This window comes from Tiliqua scincoides, chromosome 1 (genome assembly GCF_035046505.1).
Source record: "Tiliqua scincoides isolate rTilSci1 chromosome 1, rTilSci1.hap2, whole genome shotgun sequence".
Lineage (NCBI taxonomy): Eukaryota > Metazoa > Chordata > Lepidosauria > Squamata > Scincidae > Tiliqua > Tiliqua scincoides.
Window position 1 is genome coordinate 78,580,084 of NC_089821.1, and position 22,081 is coordinate 78,602,164.

Here is a 22,081-nt window from a genome sequence, read left to right on the forward strand (position 1 = left end):
CTGTTTCCACAGGGTTTCACTTTATCACTCCTTAGGGCATTGCCTCAAAATGGAGCATATGGGCCTTCAGGGTTGGAATTTGTGGGGTGCTTACAAAGAAGGATCAGAATTTTGCATATCTTGTAAAAACTAGGCTTATGAAGAGACTCAGGATTTTCCACATACTAATTTCTTTTCCAGTAGATTTGCTGAAAGGGAGGAACAGAATTGGAAATCCCTGACTTGCTTTCAGTTACCTCAAGCTGGAGATCATGGTGTACGGCAGGGCTATGCACTAGCTCAGAAGAGAAACAGTGGGGAGGGGGAATTGAGTAGCTCCAAGAGCAGGAGCTGTGTGTGAAGGAACCAGACAAAACATTTTGGGAACAAAGGAGCATAAAAGTTACAGGAGCCAGGTAGATATACCAATGAGGTTCTACGTTGGATTGTGTGGAAGATCTAGTAAGTCTAAAAATGGGGCGCAGTTTTCCTAGAAACATTAGTTTAGTATTATTCATTACAAAGTCCTCGGTAGAAAAACAAGTTGTTAGTAGGTAGCTCTCATGCTATTTGGCCAGGTGAAGTTCATCCTTTGTGCAATTATGCTGAGAGGAGACAGAGCTATATGAAGATGAAATCCAACCCAAAAGCAGGTCTAGTGGGATTTCTGAAATTACCAAGTCATTTTACAATCAAGATCCTCTCATGACCTATTGTGGGATGCACTTATCATGATGTTGGGTAGGGCGTTACGCCGCTTCTTCCAGGAGCCCAGCTCCTGAGAGTATCTCCGTATCTGCCTGAACCAGTGGTGAGTCCGTGCCTTGTCCCCATCTCGAAACACAAAGGACTCCCGCCTGATCTCAAGAAGTTCAAAGGTGTCATCACAGTCAGGATCCACAGAGATCACACAGTTACTGAGTCTCAAGGGCTCCCTGAGCAAACTGAATTTCCCATTGTTTTTGTCCCTAATGAGTACCAGTACCGCATCTTTCACAGGCCCTGGCTCCCCAAGCTCAAAGCTAGACTCGGATGCTCGTCTGATGTTGACCATGAGGAGCACTTGCATGTTCTGGAACTTCAAGGTCTTGCTGCCCTTTTTCACCCACTGTCCATCAGGCGGCTGGGCAAGCTGCAGGGGCCCTTCCATCACAAAGCGTGTTTCCTCCCTTAGCCAACCCACAGTCTTGATAGCAGTCTCCCTCATTTCAATGTTAATGACTTCCCTGTTCTTCTTGCTGTCCTGGCGGAAGGAACGCAGTGTCCATGAATTCCCTTCCTGCTTGGTTTTCATGTTGATGTGCTCCAGGTGGGACTCAATCCGGCTCTTGGCTTCTCTCAAGCTGCTGTGATCCGGGTGATACTCAGTGGTGGCTTTGATGATGCGGCTCAGCAAAAGAGGGTACTTGGTGACTCTTTGCAGTGGAGCCATGAGGAAGGACCGCAGGTTCATGCGACGAAGTGCTGTATTGTCATTCTGGGAAACATTGAGGAATATCCTGCAGGGATTTAAAAAGAAATACTCAGCAAGCAGATAGGAAAAAATGAAAAGTATAATGCTGATGGTCTTTTTCACATGTATACATTAGGTACTATTATTTCTAGTTATTCCAAGTCTTACCACTGCATCCATATAAATATCCTAAGCTGATCACTGGAAGGGAATCACTTCTCCTCTCCAATACCACTCAACATATTGGACATTATTTTATTCGTTTTCATAGTTCACAAAATAACTACAGTCCTGGTCAGAAACAACATTTTAACACTATATTTGAACTGATACAAGGATGTGGGACTGTAGCCCAGTGGTAGAGCACCAGTTTTAATGCAGACGGTCCTAGGTTAAATCCCTGGTATTTCTATGTAAAGCTGGGAAAGGCCCCTGTCTATAATCCTGAAGAGTCACTGCACATCAATTTGGACAATCCTAAACTGGATGATTCAGGGCCAGCTTTAAGCCAATTGGTCCAATTGCTCCCAACTGGGCCCTGCACCTGAGGCCCACCCCCCTCCCAGCACTAGGGTAATCTATTTAGTTTTATCAATACACACAACACTATGTTGCAGGTTTTACAGAAAACAGCAAGGACTTTAATTTTCTTCTGAATTCTTAAAAAATTGGTAGTGTTTGTTTATACCAGTGGTATTCAAACCTGGGCGTCGTGACTTGGGTGCACTTGCCCAAGCCTTCTGCAACCTCCCAGGGGTGTGGGGAGCCCTGCAAACCTTCAGCAGGGCTCCCCAGGTCAGGGAAAGGGAGAGTGGGGCGATTGCGCCCCGCTCCACAAAACCGCTCCACTTTCCCTTCTGATGGGGCTGCAGGGACTGGGGTGCACCCTCCAGTCCCTGCAGCAGCCGTCCCTGTGTGCGGGGAGCCCTGCGCAAGCACCTGCAGGGCGCCCCAGGTCAGGGAAAGGGAGAGTGGGGCGATCGCACTCCGCTTCTGCTTTTGCGGAGGCAGAGCAGATCGCCCCACTCTCCCTTTCCCTGACCTAGGGTGCCCTGCAGGCGCTCGTGCAGGGCTCCCCGCACACAGGGACGGCTGCTGCAGGGACTGGAGGGTGCACCCCAGTCCCTGCAGCCCCCCGAGTGACACAATCCTGGGGATCGCGTCACTGCCTCCCCCCCACCCCCGCAAAGACTTACTGCAGGTTTCAAACTCCTAGAGAGCTTGAAAACCGCAGGTTTATACTGTTAGTATTTTGAAATTGTTTTACGGTACCGGAGCTAAAACGATATTATAGAATAGTGCAAATTTTATGTATATCTCTATAGGATTATTCAGACCTTGGCTGTGAACCTGAGGCACCACAAAAATGTTTTCAATTGGCCCCACAGCTCCTAACAGCAGCTCTGAAGTCCCTTCCCCCTCTGCCTCAGTCTATGATGCTTGATACATGGTGCTTGATACAGTTTCTTTTTTAAACATACCCCCAACAGTGCCTGTTCCTAAACTTCTTTGTTCTGGAACCACATGTCTCTGTATTTCCTGTGCAAAATTTAGGGGTATGCTCACCTCAGTAATTCCTTTTCTTTCTCCAATGCATTGAGCATGTTCACTGAAGAAGACTGTTGGAGGCAGTAGGTCTGGAAGGCAGGCAACATATTGACAAACTCCAGGAATATTTCGCCAATGCACACAGTCATCAGGTCTTCATCACCCTGCCAACACACAATGTGAGAGCTGCATCAGCCAGAGGTGGAGAGGTATTTAGGACCATTAAGAGTCACAGGCAAAATATTGTACTGGCTGATGGTGGTCCACGCATTTAAGGGCAGCAATCAATGTGACCTATGGTAAATGCTTTCAGAATCTGTTCCTTTGAAACAAAGTTTCTGAGAATCATAGCTTGCCTTGTGAATTCTGAAGAATCAAGCTCTTTCGGCACTGAAACAGGTAATAAGCAAGATTGCAATAACTTCTACTCTGCACTTGATCAGAGATGGCGAAAGTTTGTAACTTGTGCTCCAAACAGAGGTACAGAGTATTGGAGAAGTCACTTCAATAATAAAGTTGGCACCATGTAGCAATAAGGGCTTTAGAATTATGGTGCACATCTGTTCATTATGTACCAATGAGTACATGTATATATAACCTACAACACTAAAAAGGAGATACACACTAAAGTGTAGTTTTCCTATTTCTTACAGCTCACAAACACTTTTGTAGGGCCACCAAGAACCAGATAAGATTGTTCTGTATACCATATTAAGCCCAGGGGCCATTCCTGGTTGGCTATTCCTCTGCTATATTATCACCAACATGTTTTATACAGTTTATGGAAATTCTCATAAGATAGCCACTGAGATAATCTCAGACCATCCTAAGTATTGCAGAGTCTGCTTACATGTTTTTTTTTTAAAAGTTATTTTTGCATCACCCTTTTTAGATTTTCATTTCTTCCCATATCTTTTGCTTTTAGTTTTCACAGACCAGTTGCACTTACTCAACTTTCAGAGAGGTAGTCACATCAAGTCTGTTGCAGCAAAAACAACAAATATGCATTAGGCTGCATTATGACTTTTGTGGGCCTAGGCACTTTTGCCTTTGTAGGCCCCCCCATAATATCAATATTTTTGATATTAAATATCTCAACATTTTATTTTATTTTTCTATTTTTGGCAAAATTTAATAGATCTGCATGGACTCTAAAAGCTTCAATTTTTTTTTTGATGTGAGAAAAAAATGAAACTGCTCTCTTCTACCCTAAAAGTTTTTTTTCCTTCTGATTTTAAAGGAAATTAAAACATTTTCATGCCCCCCCAAAAGTATAGTGGGCTCTAGGCACTGAGCCTAAAGGATTAATCAGCCTGTGCATCAGATGAAGTGGACTATAATCCACAAACATTTACACTGAAATACTGGTTAGCCTCTAAGGTGCTATAAGACTCTGTTGTTTTTGCATTTGCTCATTATGTGCGATTCCACAGTCAGTAAAGGCTTGCAATTCACACAGGGACACTATGCGATACCAGACCTTAGCCTTCCTCCACTATTTCACATTTTGTCTTTTAATAAAACATTCTTGCAGTATTTATCCAATTGCAACTTTGGGGGAAGAATCTAGATGAAAAAATAATCTAAACTAAAGCATGCTGTTCAGATAACCTGCAGTAATGTTTCTTTTCCCCAATGACTTTTTTTTTAAAAAAAAGGCTAAATAACCAGCATACCAAAATGCAGTAGTAAAAGGAGGAAACTACCAAAAAAGAGTGAAAAACAATAGGAAATCATTCCTCACACTCAGGATTATTTCAATTCAGAATACTATGGAAAAATATACTTGTTCAGAATTCTGTAATCTAGTCCCCTGCACTTATTTTTCTCTTTAAGAAGTACAAAATTGGCCTGATTTAATCTAACTCTGACAAATATATTTTCATTTTCTTCTCTATCTTTTAGTAATTCTTTATATTTTATTGAATAGAGAGATCTGCAGTTACATGTTTGGTACAAGGGGAGAAGATTATTCCCCAGTTCACCAGCATATGGTGCTGTGGTTCATTTCATGTTACATGGCTCTTCTTAAACTGGGGGGTTACTATACTGCTGAAACAAACAAAACAAAAATACACATATATTACAAGTGATCCATTTGAAAAAATTTACACCTGCAAGCAAGTGGCATCCTTTCAAACAAAATGGGGCTGTGGTGTAAAACAGTTGGATTTCATGGATGAAATTGACATTTTGAGGCTCTGAAAAGTTGTGCGTCAGTTCCCTCCCCCTTCCCACAGCCCACAATCTAGAATATCTGTGGAAATCTAAACACAAAGACTCAACATCTTGAATGTTTTACACTTCATTAAAATTCATTTCTTCCAGAGTGTTCCAAAACCTTTCACTGTACTGTTTATATATGTGGTTTTGAGATCTTATTTTTTTTTATGTTTCTCTTCTGTCATGGACAGAGCTGAAGAGATACCAGATCTCCCAGATACCACACATTTAATCTCAGTTCCTCACTGTTCTTTATTCCTGTGTTTGACACTCCTATATAAAGCATTATCACATTGTCTAGATAAGTCACAGGTCAGTCAGTTAATTCTGGAATTCTCTTTCTATTTAACTACAGGGTTACCATTTGTTTATTGGTCTGTGAGTAAGCGCCCCCCCCCCATCTGTCAGATTTGAGTCAAAGCCTTCTCTCCAGCCATACTTTTACCTCAGAAGAAATGAAGGTCTTCTACAGCATGCATTTTTCAGCAGAAAATTAAAATACTACAAAAAGAAAAGCCTGACAAGTTCTGATACTATTTATATAGTTATCTAATGTTTTACCCCCTGTGGAGAAAATAGTAGTTCTGGGAATGAATAACATTCAATTTGGAAAACTGGCCTTGCAGTTTTGCTTTGCAGCCCCCAATACTTTAGCAAAGTAAAACAAAACCAAAAACAACCCACAGGAGATTCAGTCATGGGTTGTCTGCCCTTGTATCTAATTGCACTCTAAGGTTTATATCTTAAAACTGCTTTTCTAGTATATTGGTCAAAATAAGCACCATGACAATTCAGAACAGCAGTACCATGTGTTCACAAATTACTGCCTTTGTGCATTGTCATTGTGCTTACATACACTTGTCACAGACTACCTCTTCACTTCATGGACTTATTATAATTTTTTCCACTCTATGCCCATATCCCTGCCAACAGAATTTAAGAAGTTCATCTGATGAAGTGGGCTCCAGTCCACAAAAGCTTATGCTTCAATCAATCTGTTAGGGTCAAACTAGATGTGACTTGGAACATGTAAGCAGTCAATCCGGATTGTTTAAAAAAAAAAATAACATGAGTTTTGTTTTGTTTTTAACAAACTGAACTAAAATTCTGGTACTGGTTGCAGGGCCTTTTATGCCTTAAAACCTCACCATGATTCTAATTCCAACTGTGGTTGCCTTGCACTATTTAATTGAGAAGAAGCTTCCATTGGCTTTCAATTGAAGTTTTGTTTCAATTAAAAATACTGCACAGAGGAGATGTGATCAAGATTCAAACTGCAGCAGGAGTGAAGCACTAAACCCACCCCCCTTCTGCTGTGGTTTAGACCCAGTCTGTGTGGGCATAACCCCCTCACACCCAATCTTTGTTTTAAAAAAAAAATTGTCCATGGTTGTATTTCTAATACATCATGTGGGGGTTCCCTTAAGAGAACATGTAACCATAAATGCAATCATTACAAAAACGTGCCACCTAATGGCAATGCTTCTCTGAAAATTGCTAGTATAATTCATCCTGTGTTTAAAAATACTGGCAATAGTCCATCACAGCTCCAATTTTATGAATGTTTACTTAGAAGGTAATGCTAAGGGATACTTATTTCCAAACAAGTATGCATAGGTTTGCTGCTGAAAGCACACAGCCAACTGAAATCAATGGGCTTCATCACACCTAACTCTACTGGATTGTGGCCACTGCCAATATGCTTAGAGGGGGACACTGTATTTCTTACGAATAAACCAATTGCCTTCATCTTTTTGGTACTCAGAGCTATTTAGTAGGCAGGAGGATTGACCAGGAAACTTACCTACGATTAGGTTGTTTTGTAACCAAAGTAATTATGAACTCTGCACCATTAGACATACAGATTTAAGAAACAAGACTTGGAGCTCTGTTTTGTGCAAAGGGTATTAGCCTGTCACAATAAATTACCAAGAATAGCTGTTGCAGCCAATTGTAAATAACCTTGAGTCATTGAGAAAGGGGGCCCAGCTTGGCGTATGGCTCAAGTCACACTTAAGGATTTAACTAGGCTTGTGTTTGTTCTTGGCCACCAGTAATTGTTCGCAAGCAAAGCTGCTTTTAATTGCTCTCCAATAGGCAAGATGGGCCTTCTTGGATGCTGTTGTAAAAAGGACTTTCATGGTAGAAGAGTGTTTTTTATTCTTTCAGAATATGTAATAAAGCACAAGGCATAATACAGACATGCTGTAGCATGTAAACGCCCTTGGTTTGCTTAGATGTCTGCATAGGCCACCTGCACACATTGTTCTCCTTCAGCCAATGAAAATGCAGTAATATTTATATATGATGGTAGATCTCACTGTGTAATGAACATATTAATGTTGGAGCAGCAAAGGAAGAAGAAACTCAAAAGGCATTTTTGTATGTTATATGCCTAGATCAGCCTACCCATTTCGTGGAACAGGAATTCAAAACAAAAAGGACATGAAGATATTTTGCAGATGCTTTTTTCACAAGTAATCTTGTCTGATTTATTGAATTCATACATGCTGATGCTGATCACAGATAAGCGTAGACACCACGTGGGACCTGATCCTAGGTTCTCCTCCCTAACTCACAAGTAGATTTTTACTCACATGTATGGAATACACACATGGGAACCTGAGTAACAGCAACTAGGGAGACCATAGAAAGAATGAGCTGAAGCTGCCCAAGTCCTAACTCTCTATTCCCTTCCCTAGTCATTAGATATGGTGCATTTCCAATTAGTGATACAAACTGCAAGTATCATAGTAACAAAGCAAGAGTAACTAGCAGAGTAACTAATTATTACTGCAAGGGAAAAGGGAAAAGAAACCTGAGGCTATCCACTACCTGCTCAAAGGCCTGGTCAATCTCTTCCTGCAAGTATTCTAGAAAGTTTTCATTGAGGTCAATCAGCTCCTGTATGTTGCTGAAAACCACTAGCAGCTGGTCCTGAGTCAGAAGACCAGCAGCTTGCATGGGGAGGTAGAACTCCTCTTTGATGATGCGTAGGTCGTCCCCATAGCTGGCTTCAGTATTGACAAATTCCAACACTGACTCTTTTCGCTCTGTACGGCACTTCAGGCACTTCTCGCAGAGGTTGGCCCTCCTCTTGTTCTGGTTCTGGTTCTGAACATCAGTCTCCAATGGGAAATCTCTTCCCCCACAGTCAGTACAAGGCTGGTGCGCTTCCCATGCCTGCAGGGAAGTCAACGTTTCAGATGCCCTACTTCTCCACTTCTTGCTTAGCACTTGGCTGATGCCGCTATCTGCCCGTTCCATCTCAGCTGATCTCATCCTCAGAGTCCCTCCATTGCTGGCATCAACATTGTCCCTCTCATCGCTCCCACCCGAAATGCCACTGTCAGTGCTGAGGCGGCTGACGTTGCTCCAGCGGTGTTTGGAACGAAGGGAGCCTCCCAGGACTCGGCGGTTTTCATCAAAACTGCTGCCATAGTTGATGTTGGCTTTAGTCACTGCTAAGCCTGGGCAAAAAAAAAAAAAAAAAAAAGGAAACGAACATCACATTCTAACAGTTTTGAATCAGCATTTTGTTGTTTCCTTCCTCTAGCAGAAATCTCAATATTGCCCCCTCCTTTGACAAAAAACTGAATCTGTCTTTTACTGACATCTGGGAAGGATTCTGCAAAGCACATGAGCCTCTTCCAGACAACAGGGAAACCTCCTCTCAAAGGTTCATGGCTGCAATGTTTTAATACTACATTTCACACTGTAGGAAAAGGACAACAGGCCTATCGGATGAAGATTTTGCCATTATTTTATCTCAGTGCTAGGAAAGCTTCACTTACTTAAGTTGTTAAATAATCAGGTTGCTGTCAAAAGTTCAGAAGGAGAGCCAGTTTAAAAAAAAGAAAAAAGGCTGGAATGTTATTCATTCTAAATCAGACCATTTGCCTGCCTAGCCCAGATTTGTCCATAGCAGCACATCTCCAATGATTTTGTCAGGGTGTACCCCATTCTGCCACCCAGGATCCTTTAAAGTGGGCCTGGACAATTCATGACCCACAGACCAAATACAGCCTCTTGGCTAAGTAGTATGACTAGCTAGGTGTTTTTTTGCAGTTTCTTGGATGCAGTAAAAACAGCAGTTTAATCAAATTCCTCGTGGGCCACCACACAATAGCTAGTGAGTTCTGTTCAGTTTGATGGAATACAAATTGTGCAAGTCTGACTTACAGCATGCAAACAACGCATTCTTCAACTCAGATATCCCTATCACCACAGCTATGGAAGATCTCATTTGCAGTTTGGCTCAGGTGTGGCCAAAGTTTCGCTGAGCTGTGACCCACCTATCCTAATCTCCATGCAAATAACTGGTGGAAGTCATCTGTTGGTTTCATCTGCTGTGTTAACTTGCAGAACAATCACTGCAGGTCTTGCTCATGTCTCACTATTTTGTGCATTAAGCCAAGAGAATGAGCTCCTCCCTGCACTGAGCTCAACATGTGAAGCTGTGATGACAGCACCATAGTATCTTTGTCTTTCCCCTTTGTGCATTAGCCAAGAGCCAGTTTGTTTCCATATAAACAACAGAGCAGTCTCAGAAGTTCCCCATTTGTGCCTCCCAGGTTCTTGGCTGTTGGTGTTATAAAGACATGAACAACTAAGAGCAGTTGCTGTGCCCCTTTCCTCTGGAGAACCTAGCAGAAGGGACTAGTACAGGATGGAAAACATAGTCTATGGTTGCTAGTAGGTACACTTGAAGTTATGGATGGCAGAGTTAAGCAAGAGTTTTTGAATGATGAACTCCTAACGTTAAACATGAAAGCAGCATGGGCAGCAAGGACACGCCAAGACCTACACAACAGAGCAAATGGCAATGAACATACTGAGGTCTCTCTCTTGCCGGCGCTTCTGGGCATGCTGCCGTGCTGCTGCAGCTATCTTCAATTCCAGTTGTTTCCTCTTCACAGCATCTGTTGGCATTGGATCACTGAAATGAGGCCGTAATCGACACTCCCGCTGAGCTCTGGTGCAGTCTAGAGTTTCATAGGAGATGTCAGAGCTGGATCTGCGGCAATTGGGGCTGGAGCTCTGGAAGGAAAAGGATTCAGACACAATGTCTTAATGAATGAACTACAAGAATCCTAAATATTCTTATCGAAATTTGTTGATGCTTTTCACCAATATCCAGCTTTCCCTCAGTCAAATCTTTCCATTCATTCACCTATTCAAAAAGCCATTTCTAGTTTTAGCATACATCCACTCAACCATGAAGACAAAATATGAACTATGATTAGCAGGATGAATAGTCAGGCAGTTCTAGACCAGACAGAAAACAGATGTCATGAAGGTAACACTTCTCCTCCTGGCAATGTCTGCATACATCCTACTGTTTTGCAATTCATGATAATTGATAATAAATAGCGTCTAGAGCTAAACAATAGGCAATTGGAACAAGAATGGAACGATGACCTCCTCTGCCATGTTTCCAAAAAGTTGAATGTCATGTCTATACAACAATTCAAACAATTTTCAAATTGGTTTACTTGTCATGGCATGCAACCAAGAAACCAGGGGAAATTCTGTGAAGGGCTATAGGATCAACATTACAAAACTCTCAGAACTCGCATACAACAGCTACATATGACATATTTACTGGAGAAGCCACTTGTCGGAGAGTGGCGTCTCCAACGGTTTCAAACCAACTGAGATTCAATGAGCCCAAGCCAGCAGAAGATAGTTGTTGTGAAACCAAGGGAACAAATTAGGGTGCAATCCAAAGTGTGCCTTATACCAGCCCAAGTCCCTTGGGCCGGCATAGGAGGGTCACAAACGTGCCATAAAGCACATTTGCGCCTCCGTGGCTAGGAGCTGCGCCAGTGCATTTACATGTGCTGATGCGCAGAGGCAGGCAGAAGCCTCTGAGTTGGCTCCCGCACCGACACAAGCGGCAAAGGTAGGTGTGGGGGGCGTTTCTGGGTGGCGGAGGGCGGCTCCGGGGACATGCGCATGGGAGCCAGGGGTGGGGCTGGGACCCAGCGGTTATGCCGGATCCCAACCCACGTGACAGCGGAGCAGCTCTCCGAGAAGTAGGTCCGTAGGAGATCCATAGGGGCGCACAGCCCTTACCCACGGGTAAGGGGAAGAGCTTCCCCTTGCCTGTGGCTGAGCTGCGGAATCCAATGAACCTGCGTTGGATGCAGTGCAAGCCTCCTGGCTTGCCTGCTCCAGCGCAGGTTTGGATTCCGCCCTTAGTCACACAACTTGCTTTCAGGTGATTTTAAGGGAACTGAGGTTATAATGCTGATGTGCCTTAGCTGTTGATAGCTTATTCTTCACAACCAGATGGAAGCAGTGAAAATGAGAAAACAAAAAGAGAAAAGGAAAGCAGTCAGTGGGGAGGAGAGCCAGAGCTGGAAGACGGCTGATGACAGGAGCACAGAATAGGTGGGAGCTGCAACAGCAAGTTAAAATAATGCCTTGTCCTGCACTTAGAAAACTTCTCTATCCCAAGTCATGGAACTCACTGTGGGTTGATGATAGTCCTTCACAAAGGTGAGATCATCCTTCTTAAGTTCACCTGATCCTTTGAAAGGGGGCTCAGGGGCAGTTTCAGCACTGCAGCTGTGAGGGAAAAGGGACACAATCTGGTGAATGTCATGTGCAAAGAGTACTCTAGAGCAGTCTAGAAGCAAAGTAAACAACATTGCATCAACCGAAAGATACAGTTCATTCATAAGCTACATTTGCAGGTGCAGGTATGTTCAAAATGCAGTCCATAAATATTCTGTATGCAAGAATGCCTTATGTCAGTGGTTCTCAAATTCTCTGGGAGAGTTTGAGAGCCAATAAGTCTTTGCAGGGGTGGGGGGAGGAGGCAGTGGGGGCGAGGGGAAGGCAGCAGCACAATCCCCAGGATCGCTCCGCATCCACTTTCCCTGCTGCGGGGAGCCCTGCCAGAAGTCGCGCCGGGCTCCCCGCACCCCAGGGAGGCTGCAGGAGGCTTGGGTAAGTACACCCAAGCCCCTGCAGCCCCCTGAAGGGCATGATGCTGTGGATCGCGCCACTGCCTTCTCCCTGCCTCTACGCTGCCCTTGCCCCTTGAGGGGGCAGAGACCAGGGCCCTCAGGCTGTTTGAATAGCACTGCCTTATGTCTTTGTTCTTCTAAACATGACTTCTAAATAATTCTGTTTATGCTACTTTGTCCCAACAAAATCCAATCCAAATGTCAAGTTAAAAGGGTTCTGTTAGGGTTAGCCCCTTGAGAAGGGAAAACAGCAAGATTCCTGCCTAAAAGCAGTATTCAAACTGCATGGCTATTTGATCCCCTCCTCCACTGTTCTTCTTAGCTATTTCATTAGTGCTAACATAACAATAACTTCCAGTCCATCATCACAAATATTTCAAAGACCAAAAAAAAAAAAAACCTCCCTAAAATTACAAAACAATCATTTTCTATGTACCTTGGCTAAAATAGAAGGCCTTGTGGAATTGGGTAAGGAGGTACATCTCAGAAAAATGTGTAAAGATCTCCACAAGTTGTATATAAAAAAGTACCAGAATGACTGCATCAACTCAGATTGGTTAATGCCCTTGGAGATACATATTTGCATTCTTCATGTGGCTTGGCTTACATCCTTATATCATTTGGCATTATACAGTCTGCAGACAACTCAGGGCAGTGTGACTTACTCCAGTGATCAGCCTGTTACAAACTGTGGTCTGACATGGACAGCTTTGTAGGGAATTCTGACTTGTAAGAAAGAAAGGTTGAGTTGATGACACTGTGATGTGTTCCTTCCAACTATGACTATTTCACTGGGAGGATCAGAGAGGGTTCTGTCCCACAATATTATTCATTGTTCTTCCAGATGGATAAAGAATGATCAAGAGGGAGGAGGTGCTTTTGGGTGGGAGAAAATTGTCCAGTTATATGAAACTAGTGGGAACTTTCACTAGAATCTAACCCTGTAAACAAGCAGATACTCATGTCTATATTAATTGTGAAATTTATTTATGCCAGTCTACTCATATCACTTTATTTCTCATGGCATCATCTCTACTTCTCAGTCATGTTTGCTTCTATTGTGTCTTCTTCTGCCCAGTGAGAGAACAGGTCAAGGAATTAACACATGACTTCTGGTTGAGAACATTTAGATAAGGTAAAAACAGCTATTTGCGGCAAGTGGCCAAGTTAGAATTATACTCAATTTTAATGAGGTGATGGGCTTTTTTGATGAGCTTAGCATACTTGGACATGTTAAATGGCTTCAGTTTTGAGAAGAATGCATTCTGGTTTCGAGAGGCCTGCCCCTGTAATAAAACTGTGTCCAAATCTCTACCCTATTTGCTTCCTCAACTTCCACAGATCCTCAGTGGTCTATTCTTCAATTTGTTTATGGTAGATTTTCCATTCACCTCTCTATCACTGGGCATATTCTTCTTGAGGCTCCTTGTCTTTTACCTACACTTCTTCATCTTCTCTACAAGTTTAACTTTTTCTGCTATAGTTGGACTTTTCCTACCTGCTCTTCATCTCTTTGCACCTTTCCTATAATCTTTGGTATTGGGTGCTTGCTTATGTTTTTAATCTCATACCTCAATTTTTTGTTCAAAAATCTAATGTACTGTATTTTAATATGCGTAAGTTCAATGAAACCTTTACTGCTGGAATTCTTTATGCCTTTTCTCATTATCCTAAATGTTTGCTTGCATTTACTTATTTCCTTATATGCTGGAAACTATGATCTTCTATATATTGGAAGCCCATTCACTCTCAAACAGTTTAATAATGATTCAGATTCCCATTGCTCTTTAGCTCTCACATGTAAAATTCAGATGGTCTGGGTAGTTAATACAGTTCATGTTGAAAAGGTGAACTAGGTTAATACATCAAGGGTTCAATCCAACATTCCAACACTGATGCAGCTGTGCTAACAGGACATACACTGAATTCTGAGTCTCGGGGACAGTCACAGAGGCCTCCTCAAGGTAAGAGAACATTTGTTCTCTTATCTTAGGGCTGTATTGCATCTGCATCAGTGCTGGAAAGGATAGGTTGGGTCTCAAGTGTCTTTCAGTCATGTACATTTTGCTGTATTACAAAGCTCTGTTCAGTCATATATATACTGAACGGGGGGGGGGGGCAGAGAGAGCATGCCAGTTAAGTTCCATTCACATGCAAAGCCTGCTCCCATACATTCACCATTTGTCAGCATAGGGGCTGGGCGGTACTCTCCCAGGGTGGTACTCACAGAGAGAAACTTTTCCTGCATTCAGTTTTTGTTGCTGCAGACAAATGCTGAAGGTGCAAGGCTTCAAGAGTGTGTCTGCACAGGGCAGGGTTTGTCAGTCCCTGCTTGAGCTCCCTGTGAAGGGGGCTAAAAGAATTAAGTAATTAATGGGCTGCTTTAGAAGTTTCCATGATGACAAATGAGACAAATAAAAAACAAACAGCCCAATCCTATCCTTGGTCAGCCTGTGGGGTGCAGTAGCACTGACACAGCCTCAGCTGTATCTTGTGGGCATGCTAGAGACCAGGCATGCTGGAGATGGAAGTAAATTCTTACATACTTACTCTTTTGCACTAAGGTCCCAATGAGTATACTTGGATCTGCACCAGTTGTTTGGCTGGTGCAAGTCCAAGTGGATCCAAGGGGGAATGTTGAGGCCAGGTGAGGGTGGTGGCATCGCCACTGATATCCACCCCCTGTCCTCCTGTAGCACAACCTAACTGCTGCATGGCAAATTCCAGATCCTCTACAGTGTTCAAAAACTCTGGAGAAAAATGACAGATGAATTGTGAGCAAATCCTCCACAACCGGTCTTTTACCCATTATAAACCCAATGCAAATTAATGGATTAGTCAAAGAGGCAGAATTACCAAGGGGCATCGCACTATGAGCACTTGCAGAAAAATATTTTAATAAAAGCAGTGACTCCAACTGGCTCAGTCAAATGTGTGAAGACACATAAAACAGAGGAAGGCACTATTCCCCATCCCCCAATTTCCTAATTGCTAAGCAATTGGACATATGAGAGAAAATTCCTTCCTCGCATCAATTAGTTAAAATACTCAGCCCAAAGCAAAATACATTAGCCAATTTTCCCCAAGAGGAAAAATCACTGGCATCTAGTGAAAATCCACTTGGTCTCATCATAACATCTTTGGCTATAGCAGTTTGGTTTGTCAGAGGAAGGAACTCCCTACAGGTCTAAAGAGAAAAGTCTCCCAAAGCATCAGTTTCCACACTGGAAAAAGGACATGATTTTGCCTCAAAGGCATACTAGCTCAAATGCAGAATGTTACTGAAATTATGACTGCAAACTGCATATGCAAGTACCCTCCAAATGAAAGTGCTCTCTGGAACTCTAGCAGTTTGTTACCTCTTCTTAATGAGGTCCAGTGCAGAACCTATAAATTCATTCTTCATTTTCTGTAGCTTAGCTCCATAGCTGGATATATCTGTTGCTTCTAATAGTAGTGGACAGCAAGAAGACTGGGTTTCAGATGCATGGGATTGTCCAGTATAGTGAAGAACTTCACTTAATTGTCTTGTATCCAATCCCTGCTTCTCCACTTCAAAAAAGACTTTCCCTCCCTCCCTTGGAACTGCAGCAGATTGTAGAGGTGATCTTGGAATTGGACTAGAACAAATGGGCACAGGGATTCTATCTGAAGTTGGCACCTCATCATTCTTGTCATTAGTCCCAGGTGTATTTGTCAGGCAGAAGTTTCTGTCCCATGTGGATGAACTGTCTTGACAGCCAACAAAGCCTGAAGAGCTCTGGGTATTTTCATGAAACACATCATCATAATCCTCTATTTTTGAAACCATTTCTTTGACAAGATCCTTCTGGGCACTTGGACAATGGTTCTGGTTTCTCTTCTCATCCAACTTTTGGACTCCTCCTTTCACATCTTGTGTTGTTTCATTGCTGCTGTCAAGAAAATACATTTCCTTAATTCTCATCTTCTTGAACTCCTCAAAGGTAGGAATGTACAGTCTTTCTTTGCAGTCAGTTTTTTTGCTTGGCTCCAATATCCTTTTGGTGTCCCCTTCCCCCTCATATCCCTTTAGTGATCCAGTGGTTTGGGATTTGACAATCTCCTGGCCTTCACTGGTGCAATGGAGAGTCAAGTTAGGTGAACTGTTCTGTCTCCTGATCTGTAGCCTTCTCTGGGCTTCTTGTTTGATGTCTTCTGGACTGGTTAGCCGACGAGAAAAACATGGGCGGTGCCTCCCCAGGGTCATCCATGGTCCATGAGCAAGAGTAGCATGTTGGACAAATATGGTGCAACAGTTAACAGAACAGCCATTCTTATATTGCTGGCATGCCCGGCATTCAGAACACTCCCTTGCAACCAAGTCACTTAAGGAAGCCTGAGGTCTAAGAGACTTGCAAAGCTCTGTATTATTACTGTGAATCCTAAGCTTTTCCTTCAGGATTTTTTTGGCATCTCCATCTATGGATGAGGAAAAAAGCCATGGAGGCACTTTGGCACAAGGGGGAAGGTTCATGTCTCGCACTGCAGGCAGCATTTGCGCAGAAGGAAGAGGAAAGTGGTGGCAACATTCAGGTGAGCTGGGAGATGGGGCGCCTTTCATGGAATACTTGGACCAATGTGTCGTGCCTTTGTAATGGAAAACAAGTCCATTGTCTACATTTCCACAGGGAGGGTGACAATTGGAATCAGTTGCTGTGGTGCAGTGTAGATCCTCCACACTCTGATACAAATGTGTCTCTGTGCCGCTGTCTCCTTTGCTTAAAGGGTTAAAGTGTCCAGTAAAAATACGAGTGTCAAAGTTCTTTAGCGGATGCATGCTGCTAATTGAGAAGTCCTTTAAGCCATGTTGTGCGTATAGTTGATTATTTTGGCAGCTCAGAATTACCCGACAGTGTTCCTGTCTCTCATCAATGTTGATGTATGTCATAGCAAATCAACATGGACAGTCTAACAGACTGATGTTTTGAGAAGGGAGAGGGAAGAAGGATGAGAGAGTTGCCAGACTGCTCAGATGGTACTCAGAAGTCCTGGCCACAGACAGCACAGCTCTGCTATTTTGGAACTCATGTTAAAGAGCAGATATATCCACAGCATCATCACAGCTGGCTCGTGTGCAAAGCGGACATCTGACAATGAAAAGACAGGCAGTGCAAATGTTAGATGGATGGCCAGTGTTCACAGAAGGAACCAACAGTGCCCCCCTACTTTACAGCTGTTTGGGGGCCCAATCCTATCCAATTTTCCAGCTCCAGTGCAATTGTGCCAATGGGGTGTGAACCGCATCCTGTGGTGGTGGGGGTAGTCATGGAGGGCTCCTCAAGGTAGGGGAACGTTTGTTCTCTTACCTCAGGGTCCCATTGCGCCTGCATTGGCGCTGGAAAGTTGGATAGGATTGGGCCCTGGCTTGTTCCACGTCTGAGACACAGATGTGCTGTTGTCATGTCTAGTTCTACCTTCTGCATAGGCTGCAATCCTATGCACACTTTCCTGCAAGTAAGGCCCAATGAACTCAATAGGGCTTGCTTCTGAGTAGACACACATAGGGTTGTGTTGTAAATCTAATCAGGCAGTGTAATAACTTGCAAAAGGAAGATGCATAATCTAGCATAATTGAAAGCTTTTAAAAACCAGGCTAGAGAGTTTTCTCTCAAGGTACAGCAACCTTCTTCTAGTAGCTTGTCAACTAAGAGAGCAATCCTAACCCTTTGTCAGTGCTTTCCAGCAGTGACATAAGGGAAATGAAGCTCCGAGGTAAGGGAAAAAACATTCCCTTACTTTGAGGAGGCCTCTGTGAGTGACACCCAACTGCAGGATGCAGCACATGTCCCATTGGTACTGCTATGCCAATGCTGGAAAGCACGGACATAAGGGGTTAGGATTGCACCCTAAGTTTCCTAGACAACCCCATCCTATTGCTATTATACTCAATAGGAACAAAAGAAGGGGGTATGGAGAGATAGGTGGTGGGTTTAAAAAATGCACTGGCTGCTGTAGAAGATTCTATACTCACTGCATACCCACACAACGGCTTAAGTTATTCCCACTTCCCACTGGGATTCCTTGGCAATCTGGTTTTCTTACAGAAGGCTTGGAGATACTGTTATATTCAGCCTTTGCAGTGAACGCTCAAGTGGCCTTGGCGGCATGAAGCTCTATTTATGAGCTTCAGCAGCTATGCCAACTGCTATGCCAACTTTTCTGGGCAGAGATAACTTGGTCATGATAATCAGTGTTCAAATTAAATACCAACCAGATCGCTGCAATGCTCTATATGTGGAACTGCCCTAAAAACAGCCTGGAAATAGTGTAGCTCAATGGTTCCCAAACTTTTTGGACTGGCAGCTCCCTTGACCTACTGGGCCATTGGCTGTGGCTCCCCATTAAGGCAATGATCCTATACATTATATAGGGAAGTAGGGTTTTCATGAGGATTCTGCAGCTCCTCTGGCTGGTTTCCATGGCTCCCTGTGGAGCCACAGCTCACAGTTTCGGAATCACTGGTGTAGCTAATAACCTAACTGCTATATTTTCTATTAACTTGGCCTGTAAGGTAGCACAAAAATATTGTACAGTGGTGCCTCGCAAGACGAATGCCTCGCACACCGAAAAACTCGCAAGACGAAAGCGTTTTTGTGATTTTTTCTGGTGACTCGCAAGACAAATTTTCTATGGCCATGCTTCGCAAGACGAATTTTTCTATGGCAGTGCTTCGCAAGACAGATTTTTAAAATTAAAAAGTTGAACTTTTGTGCTTGAAATTTTTGAAATCCTCTGTACAGTATGTATTCCTTTAAAGAGCACTTAAACACTTTGTAAACCAAATCTGACTTTGTTCTGACTTTTTTTGCCCACAGGAATGCATTAATTAAATTTCAATGCATTCCTATGGGAAACCGCGCTTCGCAAGACGAAATTTTCGCAATACAAAACGACTTTCGGAGCGAATTAATTTCATCTTGCGAGGCACCACTGTACATACATGCATGCATACATACATACATACTGGCAGCAGGGGTTTTGGGGGGAAGGCCAGAGAGCTAAGATTGTTCTCAGAACAAGCAATGGTTCCCAAGATTCTTTGGGAGAAGTACCACTGTTATAAAAAGAATGTGACCATCTACAACAGTGATTTTCAACCTTTTTCATCTCATGGCACACTGACAAGGCACTAAAATTGTCACATCACCGGTTTTTTAGTGTCATCATCATCACACTAAAAAGGCACATCAACGATTTTTTGACAACTGACAAGGCACACCACACTGACTGCAGGGGCTCACATCCCCCAGTGGCTCTATTAACAAATGATCCTCCCTCAAACTCTCATGGCACATCTGCAGACCATCCATGAAACACCAGTGTGCCATGGCACAGTGGTTCAAAATGGCTGTTCAACAATGTGGATGCATAAGATGCTCATGCTTTTTCCAAGGTATATCCTGGCATAAGTCTGCCATCTCACCTGGTCCTTATCCAGCCCTGGGAACGCTTGTTTTGAAAATCTTGATTTTTTTTTTTCATGCTTTAAGTATTTGTCTTCTGCCGTTCTCTCCATGTAAGACTGCGGGTAATGGCAAAGAGACTAGGACCAGTCATTTCTTGCATGATCAAAGGCTACAACTGGATCTGCCAGGAATGAGAGACCAAACACAGCATGATAAGAGAACAATTTATAAGGCAGCAGAAATGGCTCACCTCAGATCAGCACTGACATCATCATCATCATCATCATCATAAGGGAAGACAGTGGGGGAAAGCAAATGTCAATGAAAAAAGACATAGTATTTTTGGAGTAGTCATACTGGGCTCTTCACCTGAAGCGTGACTACAACTGTGCATCAGAGCACAAGTTTACAGAACCAGCAAGTAAATTGAAGGATCAGCAAGTGACATATCTTTTGAAAGTGTTTTCCCTATCAATCTCTCCCCTCCCCATGTGCATCAAGTCGGTCCTTCAATATTATGTTTATTTCTAAATGCACCCCTGCATTTATGCATATTTAGTCAATCTTTCACACTTAATAAGAACAGACCCAGGCACCAATCAAGAGTTGCTCATCACAGTCACAATACAATCAGCAACAGAGGTGCTTTGTCATCCTTAAAATGTTAAGCCTATGTTATCAAGGACAAAGAATTTTAGAATGGGCCTGAAAGCTTTGACATCAGTTTGGAACCTCCCATTTTATCATTAGGCCACAGAAAGCACTACTTAAGTCTTGTCCCCCTAACTTCCTCTGGAACCAGTATGGCTTCCATATATGATTTGTGCTTTGAGTACAGAGGAGAATTCACAATAAATTTGTAAATGATACTGGATGTTCGCTGTTATTGCGATAGACTTCCAGGGATATATTTTCAGAACAAGAATCAACTCAGACCATTGACAGGCTTAAGAATACTAATGGGTTTCTTAATCCTTTCTGTGCAGGTCTTCCTTCCCCACATATTTTGAAATTTAGGGCCAGCTAACAAGTTCCTCACTTAATCACTGCATTAAGCAATGACCTCCTTGTCTGAATAAGCCACCATAGATCACTACCTAAAGAATTTTCATACCACCAAACATAATCTCAAATACAATGCATCTCAGTGGCATTGTTAACAGATTCAGTTGTGGACCCCCAAGGGACGATAAATCCAGTGATGGCAATATATATTCGAATCACTTCATAGTTCTTAGATCCATAAGAAAATCTGACCATTGACCAAGCTGGGCTTTTTCAGTGTATTTGATCCTCCCAAGCCACACAGACTTGGCATTTTGATTCAAGTCTCTATTTACTGGTGTGGTACTGATCTCTCATGTAACAATATTGCCTCTGATTTCACAATAGTGTTTTTTTTTAAAGCACCATCATCTAAAATCATTAAGAAGTTATGTCAGCCAAGTTCTCTCTAACATGAAGCTTTCCATGTGGGGAGCAACCTTGATTTCCAACAAACAACTACTGCTAAGCTGGTATGAAATCAGAACCAGTAAAGAGTCACAAAAGAGGCCTGCACCACATCAGTAGCTCTGAATCAGCCTTGGTGCACGGCAAGTTTGATTTTCTTCTTTTTTCCCTGCACCACTGAAGCAGGTTTAAAGGACTTTCATTGCAATGACACTGGACTGTATTTAACAGGATCCAAAAGCTGCTGGTAATCTTCATTTCTTTTCAAAATCCGTTCCTGCTCTCTGCCTCCCCCCTCCCTCTCCAGATTTCACCAAAGAATCTGATATATTTAGAGGATTAAGCCTTACTGGAATAAATTATTTTCTCCCAAGCCTGCCCGCCTGGCTGCCTGACCCTGCTTGCCTTAGCAGAACTAGGGAAAACATCAGGACGACAAAAACAAACAAGAGAGGAAGAGGCACAAATTCTTACACAAAAGGAAAGGACTAAGAGAAGCAAGGCAGCTTCTAGTTTCAACATCAGCCTGAGTTGCATTGGGAAGTTGGGGCTCAGTGACAAAGGGGGTATATCAAAGTACCACTACCAAAACATGTAAGATAGGTTGTTCAATTTGCCCCTTAGGAGGGATGGGAATTAGCAGGTGCAGCACATGACCCTGGAGAGATTTAGTTCATGGGATTGTTGGTGATAAGATAATCCTCCAAAGCAATGCAGAAAGCTGCATTTCTGGTATTTTTTTCATTTCACTATCATGCCTGTTTGCTCCCATCCTATGCACTACTACAAACAGAGAAGGCTTTGCTAAATGGCAGATGCATTTCAATGTAAGTAAGTGTAAAGTCATGCACATTGGGGCAAAAAATCAAAACTTCACATACAGGCTGATGGGTTCTGAGCTGTGTGTGACAGATCAGGAGAGAGATCTTGGGGTAGTGGTGGACAGGTCGATGAAAGTGTCAACCCAATGTGCGGTGGCAGTAGTAAAGAAGGCCAATTCTATGCTAGGGATAATTAGAAAA

General features: G+C 43.0%; 1 protein-coding gene across 1 annotated transcript; it reads right to left on the reverse strand.

The window, feature by feature from the left end:
• Positions 1-682: 682 nt before the first annotated feature.
• Positions 683-16,675, reverse strand: LOC136645116 (uncharacterized). The gene is made up of 6 exons (XM_066621365.1): positions 15,540-16,675; positions 11,680-11,776; positions 10,039-10,243; positions 8,039-8,673; positions 2,999-3,144; positions 683-1,478 (listed from the first exon to the last, which is right to left on the reverse strand). Exons 1-6 carry the CDS (start codon positions 16,673-16,675, stop codon positions 683-685), a joined length of 3,015 nt encoding a protein of 1,004 aa, XP_066477462.1.
• Positions 16,676-22,081: the final 5,406 nt, after the last annotated feature.